At 38.3% G+C, this 14,171-nt stretch overlaps 2 protein-coding genes across 2 annotated transcripts; one reads left to right on the top strand and one right to left on the bottom strand.

The window, feature by feature from the left end:
- Window positions 1–11: 11 nt before the first annotated feature.
- zgc:113223 (uncharacterized protein LOC541424 homolog) lies at window positions 12–8,182 on the bottom strand. Its single transcript, XM_063013420.1, has 8 exons — window positions 8,123–8,182; window positions 7,932–7,989; window positions 7,706–7,830; window positions 6,919–6,993; window positions 6,733–6,828; window positions 6,466–6,594; window positions 5,767–5,928; window positions 12–107 (listed from the first exon to the last, which is right to left on the bottom strand). The coding sequence occupies exons 1-8, from the start codon at window positions 8,177–8,179 to the stop codon at window positions 12–14; spliced, it is 798 nt and encodes a 265-aa protein (XP_062869490.1). The 5' UTR covers window positions 8,180–8,182.
- Window positions 8,183–9,539: 1,357 nt separating this feature from the next.
- Window positions 9,540–13,301, top strand: reep6 (receptor accessory protein 6). The gene is made up of 7 exons (XM_063013011.1): window positions 9,540–9,666; window positions 10,861–10,954; window positions 11,487–11,625; window positions 11,759–11,927; window positions 12,257–12,333; window positions 13,057–13,080; window positions 13,195–13,301. The coding sequence occupies exons 1-6, from the start codon at window positions 9,540–9,542 to the stop codon at window positions 13,075–13,077; spliced, it is 627 nt and encodes a 208-aa protein (XP_062869081.1). The 3' UTR covers window positions 13,078–13,080; window positions 13,195–13,301.
- The last annotated feature ends 870 nt before the right edge of the window (window positions 13,302–14,171 follow it).

Here is a 14,171-nt window from a genome sequence, read left to right as displayed (position 1 = left end):
AATAGTTTAAATTACGTCCTGTTTGGCCTAACACTTGGTTTCTTCCTCTTCTGTTGAACTTTTTGGATTTGATCAAGCTGAGCAGCCGCCAGGACAATCATAAATATCTGAAAGAAAACAGAATTCTAGATCAAAATTAACATCATTGCTAACATATAGTTATTGATGCTGAATAGAAATACAGTAGGTGGTACGTGTGTACTTAATAGAATAGTGTTGGTTAAATCTTACCACTACAAAATTATCAACCATTATCTTGGCCTAGAGAGGGCAGTCTGTTGTAACCATTTACTCAGAAAGTAAATGTGAAAGGGGTTTAATTACTTTTTTGACAAAATAAATAAAATTATATACACACACACACACACACATATATATATACAGTGCCTTGCAAAAGTATTCAGCCCCCTTGAACTTTTCAACCTTTTGCCACATTTCAGGCTTTAAACATAAAGATATGAAATTGTATTTTTTTGTGAAGAATCAACAACAAGCGGGACACAATCGTGAAGTGGAACGAAATTTATTGGATATTTTAAACTTTTTTTAGAAATAAAAAACTGAAAAGTGGGGCGTGCAATATTATTCAGCCCCCTTGCGTTAATACTTTCTAGCGCCACCTTTTGCTGCGATTACAGCTGCAAGTCGCTTGGGGTATGTCTCTATCAGTTTTGCACATCGAGAGACAGAAATTTTTGCCCATTCTTCCTTGCAAAACAGTTCGAGCTCAGTGAGGTTGGATGGAGAGCGTTTGTGAACAGCAGTTTTCAGCTCTTTCCACAGATTCTCGATGGGATTCAGGTCTGGACTTTGACTTGGCCATTTTAACACCTGGATAAGTTTATTTGTGAACCATTCCATTGTAGATTTTGCTTTATGTTTTGGATCATTGTCTTGTTGGAAGGTAAATCACCGTCCCAGTCTCAGGTCTTTTGCAGACTGCAACAGGTTTTCTTCCAGAATGGTCCTGTATTTGGCTCCATCCATCTTCCCATCAATTTTAACCATCTTCCCTGTCCCTGCTGAAGAAAAGCAGGCCCAAACCATGATGCTGCCACCACCATGTTTGACAGTGGGGATGGTGTGTTCAGGGTGATGAGCTGTGTTGCTTTTATGCCAAACATAACGTTTTGCATTGTGGCCAAAAAGTTCGATTTTGGTTTCATCTGACCAGAGCACCTTCTTCCACATGCTTGGTGTGTCTCCCAGGTGACTTTTTATAGATATCTTTGAGAAATGACTTTCTTCTTGCCACTCTTCCATAAAGGCCAGATTTGTGCAGTGTACGACTGATTGTTGTCCTATGGACAGAGTCTCCCACCTCAGCTGTAGATCTCTGCAGTTCATTCAGAGTGATCATGGGCCTCTTGGCTGCATCTCTGATCAGTCTTCTCCTTGTTTGAGCTGAAAGTTTAGAGGGACGGCCGGGTCTTGGTAGATTTGCAGTGGTCTGATACTCCCTTCATTTCAATATGATCGCTTGCACAGTGCTCCTTGAGATGTTTAAAGCTTGGGAAATCTTTTTGTATCCAAATTCGGCTTTAAACTTCTCCACAACAGTATCTCGGACCTGCCTGGTGTGTTTCTTGGTCTTCATGATGCTCTCTGCGCTTTAAACAGAACTCTGAGACTATCACAGAGCAGGTGCATTTATACGGAGACTTGATTACACACAGGTGGATTCTATTTATCACCATCAGTCATTTAGGTCAACATTGGATCATTCAGAGATCCTCACTGAACTTCTGGAGTGAGTTTGCTGCACTGAAAGTAAAGGGGCTGAATAATATTGCACGCCCCACTTTTCAGGTTTTTATTTCTAAAAAAAGTTTAAAATATCCAATAAATTTCGTTCCACTTCACAACTGTGTCGCACTTGTTATTGATTCTTCACAAAAAATTACAATTTCATATCTTTATGTTTAAAGCCTGAAATGTGGCAAAAGGTTGAAAAGTTCAAGGGGGCTGAATACTTTTGCAAGGCACTGTATATACACATTTAAAAAAATAAAAAAGTGAAACATAGCCGCATAGGTGGCGCAGCCGTAAAATACACTAACACAGAGCTGGGATTTCGAATACATTGTATTGAGTCTCAGCTCTGCCATCCGGCTGGGCTGGGCGACCAAATGAACAATGATTGGCTGTTGTTCACAGGGTGGGTAAGCCAGACCAGGGTTCCTCATAACTGGTGCAATAACGACCTCTGCTGGCTGATTGATGGCAACTGCACAGAGTAGAGCAATAATGGTGATCAGGGTGTGGCTCTCCGTGCACAAGGCTGATCGCATATGAACTCGCCTCTTGGAGGGGCCATGTGACAGTTCGCTCTCCTCAATTGGGGCAAGGGTCAGCACCAGTAGAGAGGAAGCATAACGCAATTGGGTAAAAATTGGATTGTGAAAAATATATATTAAAACAAGGCAACCCATTCTAACAATCACAATGTTTTATTTGATTGTAAATATATTACAGTACAACAAATTAAGACTTTGTACAGACCTATATACACTGGGGGGGGGGTCGATTGCTTATATATTTTGTGATAATTACTTTGATATTGATGTGTCTTAAATATATAGAAAGTACAATATTGTGCTTGTTATTTAGAAATTAATAGACTTATATAACAAATTAAAGAGTGTCCTAACATCATTTGTAGTTATTGTGTCTCATGTTATTTTTTAATCACAGAATACTGGTTATAAACTTTAGGACAGTAACAATTCTGAAGTGTTTTTTTCCTGCCTAAAGCTGCAGTAAATAAAAGTGGGGACAATACAAAGGCAGTACATTAGGGTAAAGTTTGAGGCAAGTCTTTAGACTCATACATCATATGACTTAGATTTATGACCCAAAAATGTCTATTAATCTGTGAAATGTTTCTATCAGTTTAGTCTGTATGATGGGGCGGGTGTGCCACCAATTAATGTTGGAAACTGTGAGGGCGGGAGGAGTAGTAATTGGTCGTGTCTGAGAGACTTGAGTGAGAGCATATATACCGGATTTATCTCCATCTGATTTCCACCTTTTTGGACATTTAAAGAACTACTGTACATTCATACTACAGCATTAATGCCACTTTATCATTCCTCTTGCTGTTTATTTTTTGTTTGGTTTGGCTCTGAACTCACTATTTGCTACAAAATGTTCCACTGAAAACACATCGCCTAAAGGTGTCACCTATCAAATCATGTTTAGACACGTAAGCAAGATTATTTACATTGATGAATCATCTATGACTGAATTTCCTCATAGTTCATTCCAGACTTCCATAACATGTACAGAAACGTCCAAAAAACAAATAAATAAGGTACACCACATGGGAAATGTATGCAGATGCAGAGTTAAAAACACGTGGCCAAAAATTTGTGAACACATGCATATTATCATGTTAAACATCTCATTGACGCCGCATAAGGCTGAAAGGCATTAAACATAAGGCTTCTTTTTCTCACAAAATTTCAATTGGCATTTGTAAATGACAGTTCTTGATTGCCTTACGCACTGAAATTTCTCCAGATTTCTTGAATTGTTTATTGATATTATGCTGTGTAGAGGGAGAAATGTGAAAATCCCTTCCAATCCTTCTTTGTGGTACATTTTACACAATTTAATTAATTTTCTCACATATTTGTTGACAAACTTAAGATCCTCTGCCCATCTTTGTTCTTTAAAAACTCAGCCTTTCATGAATACTGCTTTTGTTCCAAAATCATGATTACAATCATCTGTTGATAAATAATTTCACTTTATTATTTAGTTTTTTTTAACCTGATTACTGCCCTAAATTGCCCCCAGCCCAACTTTTTTTGGAATGTGTTGCAGGCCTGAAATACAGGAATGGAGGTATATTAACAAAATGAAATGTTTACCAGACTTCAGAATTTTCCATAATGTCCTAGCCTTTTCTGATTTGGGGTTGTACATTACAGTATCATATTCTATTGTACATTTACATTCTAAGAATTTCTTGCTCCCAACCTGGCAACAGTTCTTTTGTGTAAATCCCCTGCAACCATGTTCCTAAAATCTTTTAAGTGTATTCCCAGAAAATTGGGAGCTGTTATAGAAGTAAAGGGGGATTAAATGTACAGTGTATCACAAAAGTGAGTACACCCCTCACATTTCTGCAGATATTTAAGTATATCTTTTCATGGGACAACACTGACAAAATGACACTTTGACACAATGAAAAGTAGTCTGTGTGCAGCTTATATAACAGTGTAAATTTATTCTTCCCTCAAAATAACTCAATATACAGCCATTAATGTCTAAACCACCGGCAACAAAAGTGAGTACACCCCTAAGTGAAAGTTCCTGAAGTGTCAATATTTTGTGTGGCCACCATTATTTCCCAGAACTGCCTTAACTCTCCTGGGCATGGAGTTTACCAGAGCTTCACAGGTTGCCACTGGAATGCTTTTCCACTCCTCCATGACGACATCCCGGAGCTGGCGGATATTCGAGACTTTGCGCTCCTCCACCTTCCACTTGAGGATGCCCCAAAGATGTTCTATTGGGTTTAGGTCTGGAGACATGCTTGGCCAGTCCATCACCTTTACCCTCAGCCTCTTCAATAAAGCAGTGGTCGTCTTAGAGGTGTGTTTGGGGTCATTATCATGCAGGAACACTGCCCTGCGACCCAGTTTCCGGAGGGAGGGGATCATGCTCTGCTTCAGTATTTCACAGTACATATTGGAGTTCATGTGTCCCTCAATGAAATGTAACTCCCCAACATCTGCTGCACTCATGCAGCCCCAGACCATGGCATTCCCACCACCATGCTTGACTGTAGGCATGACACACTTATCTTTGTACTCCTCACCTGATTGCCGCCACACATGCTTGAGACCATCTGAACCAAACAAATTAATCTTGGTCTCATCAGACCATAGGACATGGTTCCAGTAATCCATGTCCTTTGTTGACATGTCTTCAGCAAACTGTTTGCGGGCTTTCTTGTGTAGAGACTTCAGCAGAGGCTCCATTCTGGGGTGACAGCCATGCAGACCAATTTGATGTAGTGTGCGGCGTATGGTCTGAGCACTGACAGGCTGACCCCCCACCTTTTCAATCTCTGCAGCAATGCTGACAGCACTCCTGCGCCTATCTTTCAAAGACAGCAGTTGGATGTGACGCTGAGCACGTGCACTCAGCTTCTTTGGACGACCAACGCGAGGTCTGTTCTGAGTGGACCCTGCTCTTTTAAAACGCTGGATGATCTTGGCCACTGTGCTGCAGCTCAGTTTCAGGGTGTTGGCAATCTTCTTGTAGCCTTGGCCATCTTCATGTAGCGCAACAATTCGTCTTTTAAGATCCTCAGAGAGTTCTTTGCCATGAGGTGCCATGTTGGAACTTTCAGTGACCAGTATGAGAGAGTGTGAGAGCTGTACTACTAAATTGAACACACCTGCTCCTTATGCACACCTGAGACCTAGTAACACTAACAAATCACATGACATTTTGGAGGGAAAATTACAAGCAGTGCTCAATTTGGACATTTAGGGGTGTAGTCTCTTAGGGGTGTACTCACTTTTGTTGCCGGTGGTTTAGACATTAATGGCTGTATATTGAGTTATTTTGAGGGAAGAATAAATTTACACTGTTATATAAGCTGCACACAGACTACTTTTCATTGTGTCAAAGTGTCATTTTGTCAGTGTTGTCCCATGAAAAGATATACTTAAATATCTGCAGAAATGTGAGGGGTGTACTCACTTTTGTGATACACTGTACATGCTTTAAAACTAGTTCAAGTCTCACCTCAAGACAAAGTAAGCTGATGCTGATTCCTCCGATCAGTAGAAGGTTCTGTTGTCCCCACACAACTATCTTGTCCAGGCAACCGTTGATATGAACGTGTTCCTTGATTGAGGATTCCTTTTTTCTCTGAGTCTCAAATCCACACATGGTATTAAAAACAGTCTAGAAAACAAGAACCACCAAATTCTATTAATACACTATGTGGTGAAAAGTATTGGACACCCCTACTAATTACTGAACTGTTTGTTAGCCATAACTATTGCTAAAAGTTGTAATAAATCAATAATATAAAGAGAATTGTATGCTTTTAACCGTACAGCAACAGTTTAGGTAAGGCCCTTTCCTGTTCCAACATGCCTGTGCCCCCTGTACACATAGCATAAGCTATGAAGACATGAAGAAAATCTTGCTTTATAGTAACTACAGTGTCCTGCACAGAACCCTTATCTTACTCCCACTTAACAGAGAACTGGAATATAAGTTAAAGCTTTCTGAACCAACATTAGTGCTCAGTCACATGGGCATAAATGTCCATTCACAATAGTCTTGTAAAAAGCCTTCTCAAAAGGGTGGATGAAAATATTGCATAGAGATCTCTCTATTTTAATACCTTTTGTTTTTGAAATGGGATGTCCTACAAGCACATGGTCCGGTGTCCAAATACTTTTATTCAAATGGGTAAAATTATGAGTGTTTTACCTCATTCGGATTCCGTACACAACAAGAGAAAGGCACACCACAAGCTTCTAGACTTGGATTTTTCTCAGAGCAGTTAAAATATTCATTCTGAGACCAGTCCGAATAGTAATCCACTCCACAGCACATGAACTGCAATTAAACAACAAAGATTAATGACATAAAAAGGTAAGAAATTGAACACACAAGCTAACATTTTATACTCATTATTTACACATTACTAAACTCAAAGCCATTTAAATACAACCAAATTGAAAAAAAAAAAAAAACCTTTTTCTGCACAAAGTCGATGATGTTTTCTAAGTCCATATCCTCTCGATACTGTACAATTGCTTTCTTCATTAGCGAATCTGCCCTTTGTAAAACCTTAGAGGTGGCACAAGACATCCAGAATAATAGATCTGAGTTAAATTAAAATCTTATGTAAATAATTCATTTACTTAGTTTAATCTGTACCATTTCTGAGAAGAGAAAGCCCAAGACTGCAGCAGCCATTTGTAGAATCAGGACGACTAGTAAAATTCCTAAAAACTAAAGAAAAATACATAAAATGTTGGACCTAAATATGTAAAATCAAATTAAATGTAAATTACATAATATTATAATACAGTAAATAAAATAAATTAACCCTTTGATGCACAACCTGGGTCAAAAGTGACCCAACTGAATTTTTATTTTCTATATCTTTGCAATAAATTAATTTTGTCATTCAAGCTTCCATGAATTCCTCAATTAACTTGTTTTTGATCATCACAAATCCTTATTTCAGTTTTATATTTTTTACTTTTTTCATAAAAATCATTTTTGTATCACTACCTTTCTAATGCACCCTTATGTATTTACTATGGAATTTGACAGGAACTACTGACATTTGTAAGTGTTTGTAGTCAAAAACATATTTACTGATCTTTTGAAAGACAACCAAAGATTAGGCTCTTGAATCTTGAATATATCCAATACTATTTGCTTGCTAGCTGTTTACATATTCTAGTATAGATAGCTTTTATTAGCTAAGACAGTAAATACATGAATAACTGACTTATGTGCATATGAAAATATTCTTGAATGGATGAATATGGGTCATTTTCCACCCATTAGAAGGGGTTTGCTTAGCTTGTGCATCAAAGGGTTTATTACATTTATTCTTAATCTAAATTATAACAGTAGACAAACTTATTCTACATCAACTAACAACATAATATTATATATCATTAACATATCAGTTAAGTTATTGTCTTCTTACCATTTTTAGTAGTATAATAACATCACGCAGTGCTCCAAAACATCCGAGAAATGTTATAATGCACATGAGGGAACCTACAGTGAGCAACAGGAGAGCCGGATCTGTTGCTAAAGTATCCACTACATCTGTAAAACAAGCATTATTTACCTCAGCTTTTATTAAATATATTGAAAATATACAATTAAGGCTAGGGCTGGTATGTATGATAAGAATTGCAAGTCAGTACCATTTTCCTTGGCCACTTTGGCGTAGATGCCCACAGTAATCAAGACACCGCTGGCCACCTTGAAAAATCACAGTATTTCTTTTATAGAATAAAACTTTAAATTTGTATAATGAAAAACTAGTTGTCATAGACAAAGTGGAATAATTTAGAGTATATATTAGACTGTAGATATTTTTGTGTATTGTACTTACCCAGAATATGTAGCAGCATGCAAACAGGGTATATTTAATGCCTTTGTAAGCTTTCATTACTGATATTCACTTTTCTCTCTCCGTAATTTGTAAAATAGTAGAGCGAGTAGTCTGACACATGCTCTTCAGTTCCTTGTTTTTACACTATGGGCATTGGGCATGTGGTAGCTTGTTAGCAAGGAATTCCAAATAGCTGGATGACATTTCAGTTTCAGTTGTAATGAAGGTGGTCCTTATATGTTTAACAGAACTAGACAAAATGCATTCTTTTTTATGTATAGTACACCATCCTTAAATCTAAAATGGTCAGGGGCAGGCTTTTTTAATATGTTAAAATTCAAGCATTAATATCTACTGGTTTACACATTAAATCAGGTTATTTTAAAGAAACATTTTTCATATTTCATTTCTCCATTACAGTCAGCTTTTTTGTTAAACATACACATCAGCCATAACATTAAAAGCACCTCCTTGTTTCTACACTCACAGCTATTGACTGTAGTCCATCTGTTTCTTTACATACTGTTTTAGCTTGCTTTCAACCTGTTCTTCAATGGTCAGGACCCCCACAGGGCCACCACAGAGCAGGTATTATTTAGGTGGTGGATCATTCTCAGCACTGCAGTGACAATGACATGGTGATAGTATGAGTGGATCAGACACAGCAGCGCTGCTGGAGTTTTTAAATACCGTGTCCACTCACTGTCCACTCTATTAGACACTCCTACCTAGTTGGTTCACCTTGTAGATGTAAAGTCCGAGACGATTGCTCATCTATTGCTGCTCTTCTAGACCTTCATCAGTGAAAACAGGACGCTGCTCACGGTTCGCTGTTGGCTGGATATATTTTTGGTTGGTGAACTAATCTCAGTCCAGCAGTGACAGTGATGTGTTTAAAAACTCCATCAGCACTGCGGTGTCTTATCCACTCATACCAGCACAACACACACTAACACACCACCGCCATGTCAGTGTCACTGCAGTGCTGAGAATGATCCACCATCTAAATAATACCTGCTCTGTAGTGGTCCTGTGTGGGGTCCTGACCACTGAAGAACAGGGTGAAAGCAGGTTAAAAAAGTATGTAGAGAAACAGATGGACTACAGTCAGTTTAATGGACTACAGTCAGGTGGTTTTAATGTTATGGCTGATCGGTGTATATTTGCATTGCTTTCCACTATGTAGTGTTACACTCATCTAAACAGTATTTGATACTTGAAAAACCAACCTGGCAACCCGGACATCAAGTGTTCTGTGTAAAGCGGATTAAATGGATGATAGTCGTTGTTTGTTCTGTGGAATTCACACGTTCATTCGTTACAGGTGTAGAATGCCCATATTTAATTATTTGACCTTGTATATGTATATTTAAAAAGTGAGTGTATTTATTAATACGTTTCATAATTATAGTTCACAATGTTCTCAATTTTTACAAAGATAAAAGAGCGTGTTGATAGCTTTCTAAAGGAGAAGAACTGTGTAACCGATTGCCTCAACAAAATCGAAGAGAAAAGTGGAATTAAGAAGCGATATGTTGTAATTGGTAAGTTGAGGTATTATTTTTGTGTGTACATTTAGGTTATAGCTTTTTTTTTTACCAGGTAAAATAAATGAACTAAGTAATACTGGCAATATAAAGTTAATCCGGTGTTTATGAGGAGTTTACGGATTATAAACGTTTTGTCACTGCAGCCGTTGTGCAGACAGGGTTGCCAGATTAACATGTCTCAATGATATAGTAATGTCTTCAAATTACAGGAAAAAGTGCTTCATTTGTTGCTTAATTGTACAGCTGGTCTTTTTACTTTTTGCCTGCCAATACTTTACACCAGCCGTGTCACATATACACCGATCAGCCATAACATTAAAACCACCTCCTTGTTTCTGCACACCCTGTCCATTTTATCAGCTCCACTTACCATATAGAAGCACTTTGTATTTCTACAATTACTGACTGTAGTCCATCTGTTTCTCTGCATGCTTTGTTAGCCCCCTTTCCTGCTGTTCTTCAATGGTCAGGACTCTCCCAGGACCACTACAGACCAGGTTTTATTTGGGTGGTGGATCATTCTCAGCACTGCAGTGACACTGACATGGTGGTGGTGTGTTAGTGTGTGTTGTGCTGGTATGAGTGGATCAGCTTTTAAACACCTCACTGTCACTGCTGGACTGAGAATAGTCCACCAACCAAAATATCCAGCCAACAGCGCCCAGAAGGCAGCGTCCTGTGACCACTGATGGAGGTCTAGAATATAACCAACTCAAACAGCAGCACTAGATGACCGATCGTCTCTGACTTTACATCTACAAGGTGGACCAACTAGGTAGGAGTGTCTAATAGAGTGGACAGTGAGTGGACACGGTATTTAAAAACTTCAGGAGCGCTGCTGTGTCTGATCCACTCATACCAGCACAACACACACTAACACACCACCACCATGTCATTGTCACTGCAGTGCTGAGAATGATCCACCACCTAAATAATACCTGCTCTGTGGTGGTCCTGTGGGGGTCCTGACCATTATAGAACAGGGTGAAAGCAGGTTAAAAAAATATGTAGAGAAACAGATGGACTACAGTCAGTAATTGTAGAACTACAAAGTTCTTTCTTTTCTTTCTCTTTGCTGGTTTTGCTTCATACACAAGTTTATTAATAAGATAATTTTGTTTATCACAATTATTTACTAAAATCATGTTGACTGTTTTACCCGACTGTTGTACATCTCTTTGCTTACAGGAGCGGCCTCTGCAACAGGACTGTATTTATTGTTTGGATATGGAGCCTCCCTGATCTGCAACTTAATCGGCTTTGTTTATCCTGCATTTTATTCGTAGGTGTTAAAGGCAACCACAGATTAATTTCTCACTGACATACAGTGCTGTAAAAAGTAACTGTTCTTTCATAATGGTCTCTGATGTTGCATATTTGTCACACTAAATAATATCCTTTTTTTTAAATAAAACAAACTACTCAAAGGGCGCTCTGGTGGCACAGCGATAAATTATGTAAGCGCACTTCTGCTGGAATCCAGGGTTCGAAACCTTAGCAGTGCCACATATAGACATTATTGGCTGTGTTTGGAAGGGAGGGGGTGGCCAATGCCAATGATTGGCATCATGTCTGGGTTGTGTTACTGCTTTGCAGCCAGTGATCCAGGAAAAAGGACCCAGCACAACCCTGACAGAGACAAAATTTCCAAAAATATTAAATATTCCAAGATTGTCATGATGTAAACACACTGATTTTATAAGATACAAGGTATGTGGTATGTACATTCATTATCTTTTAGGCTACCCCTACCATACAGATTAACTTTGGACTTACTTTTGAATTCAAATGTACATCTTTGTATTTTATTCTAGTATTAAAGCGATTGAAAGTCCAAACAAAGACGATGACACACAGTGGCTCACTTACTGGGTGGTGTATGGATTTTTTGGTGTGGGGGAATTCTTCTCAGACATCTTTCTCTCCTGGTTCCCTTTCTACTATCTGTGCAAAGTAAGAGTGCTGTTTATGTACTGTGATGGCACCACACACTTCTAGATCAGTTTTTGATCAGTTTTTGTTTACAATATGATGTATATGAAATATTTAAAAAATCTTTTTCTGTCCTGTCCTTGGCTCTTGTTAGTGCCTGTTTTTGTTGTGGTGCATGGCTCCAATCTCCTGGAACGGCTCTCGGGTGCTGTACAGGCGCTTGATCAGGCCTTTCTTCCTCCGACATGAAGCCACCGTAGACAACATGGTTTGTGATCTGAGCGGAAAAGCTATGACAGCTGCAGAAACTGCCACAAGAGAGGGTATGATATCGTTGCATTTGATAGTGTATTATACAGATTTATTCTGCCAACCTTGATTTTGTTGATTTTGTTACTAGGGCAAGTTTTATAAGCCAATGTATCCCTCCTAAAGGTAAAGCTCAACAGCCTTCAAAGCAGGCTGTGTCCCAAATCTGCACACTGCTATATTAGAGTATGTTTAACTAGTGTGCTATAGTTGTAGCATTATTATTAATGAACCAGGAGAGCAATAAATAAATAAGGAGAACAATGCTATCCTGTTAAACCAGAATGTACAGGCATTAGGAGACACTTGGCACATAGCATAACTTGTCCTCTTGTTTTGTCAGTTCTTCAAACTCTGGTAAGAAACAGGACGATTCACCCCACTGAGACGACCACCAGAGAGCTTCCCAGTTCAACCCCTGTATGTAAACACCTCACATCAAGTCTGCAAGTGGAATATGTCATGACTTTTAAATGTTGTTCTATAGTAAAATGCATTCTTAATAATATTAAAGAGAATGTAGGGCTCTAGGATGGTGCAGCAGTCCTAATTTGCTAGCCCAAGCTCTTGAGTTTAAATCATAGCTGTGTTATCGACTGGCCAGGTGCCCTCACAGACGTGTATGGCTGTGTTTTGAAGGAGGAACAGTCAGACAAGAGTTTGTCATTGCTGCTGCAGTTGCGGCCTCTGCCGGCTGTTCAAGATGCCTGTTTGAGGGATGGTAGATTCACCAGTGGTAGTGCATGACACTCTTTACATGATACTTCTCTCTGTGAGACCTCGTCTCTGGCAGGTGAAAAGAAGCGACCATTGACTGCAGGCTTGTCAGAGGGTGGGCGTGCCAGTCTACGGCTCTCCTCGGTTAAAGTTGGGGTCTGCAGTGGCAAAAAAGTTAGTTTGGAAATTTGGATATGACTTGATTGGAGGAAAAAGGAAAAAATGCAAAAATAGCATAAAAAATGATCAGCCTATCAATTTCAGTTTTTCAGATCTCTAAATTAAATCTGAATTTACTTTGAAGTGAACCTTACCATTTTGGTTAAACCTTATGATTTTTTTGTCTTCATATATATTTCTTAAATTTTATTATCACCTTTCATAATTATTCTCTTTTAATTTACATGTCTGTACATTGATGCTCAGAATGAACCCAGTGTTGACTGAATTGTAAGTACTTACATACCTCAGATTCTTTCTTAATACTTTTTGGTTTTTATTAATTAATTATTAATTTGATTAATTATGAATCTTTTATTTGCTTTGTATTTTACACTTGTGCAGGTCTTCACGGAATGAAAAAGACAATAACCAAAACCTCAGAAAACAGCAGAAAATACACAGGCACATGAATTAATGTAATACTTCTTTAATGTAATACCCGTTTAAATCCTGTCTCAAATAATTACATTACAGTGTTTAAGAATAGCTGACTTTTTACAGACCTTTAAAGAAACTAAGCAGTAGGTGCTGACGTGACACTGCTGTCTAATATACTAAGCAGTGCCACAAGCCTAGCTGGGTACTCAACAGACAGTTGGCTTTGTCAGGAGGAGGAAAGGGCAGACAGAGATTTACCTCCTTGTCACTTGCAGCAGTGACTTTACTATCTGGTTGAAGCATTGGTATGAGAGGTGAAAGAATACAGAGTAGTTTGATCCTCCATACGTGCTGAGACTCTTCGTAGGAAACCGTCGCTGGAGGAGGAGGAGGCTCGTGTCTTTACTGCATCTTCTCGACCAGAAATAATCATGTAGCTAATGGTGTGCGATACCGCAAAATTTGGTATCGATCTGATACCAAGTAAATACAGGGCCAGTATCGCCAATACCAATACTTTTTTACTTATAAAAGCAGTTTGTTTACCTTCATGTAGGGGAGAGCAGTGTGTTATGATTTATGAGTGGGGCATTTATTACTATAATGAACTAAGTCTGAGGTTTTTGTTCAGAACCAATAATATAATAACAAAACATAATTTATCCCTTTCACTGCACTTTTCTGAAAATATCCTCACACACACACAGCTCCTCTCTCTCAGCCTCTATTCTCTCTCTCTCAAACTCAACTCAAACTCAAAAGAAGCTTTACAGAGAAAAATAACAATAAGAACAAAAATATACAAAACAGTTACAATAGGTGCAAAAATATAAAATAGAATAAAATATTAATATAAACAGTGCAAATAATAACTATTAAATAATCTAATAATAATAATAATAAAATAATAAGAGATTATTTAAACAAATAATCTCTCTCTG

This window comes from Trichomycterus rosablanca, chromosome 17 (assembly GCF_030014385.1).
Source record: "Trichomycterus rosablanca isolate fTriRos1 chromosome 17, fTriRos1.hap1, whole genome shotgun sequence".
NCBI lineage: Eukaryota > Metazoa > Chordata > Actinopteri > Siluriformes > Trichomycteridae > Trichomycterus > Trichomycterus rosablanca.
The sequence above is the reverse complement of the archived record's forward strand: the minus strand, read 5'-3'. Positions and strand labels throughout refer to the sequence as shown.

Excerpts from the sequence above, each read along its gene's own strand:
- zgc:113223 (XM_063013420.1), bottom strand. The coding sequence starts at position 8,179 with ATGAAAGCTTACAAAGGCATTAAATATACCCTGTTTGCATGCTGCTAC. Across the intron at positions 6,829-6,918 it reads GCTTTCTCTTCTCAGAAATG|GTTTTACAAAGGGCAGATTC; the intron begins GTACAGATTAAA and ends GCCACCTCTAAG. Across the intron at positions 108-5,766 it reads TCAGCTTACTTTGTCTTGAG|ATATTTATGATTGTCCTGGC; the intron begins GTGAGACTTGAA and ends GTTTTCTTTCAG.
- reep6 (XM_063013011.1), top strand. The coding sequence starts at position 9,540 with ATGTTCTCAATTTTTACAAAGATAAAAGAGCGTGTTGATAGCTTTCTA. Across the intron at positions 11,928-12,256 it reads AGAAACTGCCACAAGAGAGG|TTCTTCAAACTCTGGTAAGA; the intron begins GTATGATATCGT and ends TTGTTTTGTCAG. Across the intron at positions 12,334-13,056 it reads AGCTTCCCAGTTCAACCCCT|AATGAACCCAGTGTTGACTG; the intron begins GTATGTAAACAC and ends ATTGATGCTCAG.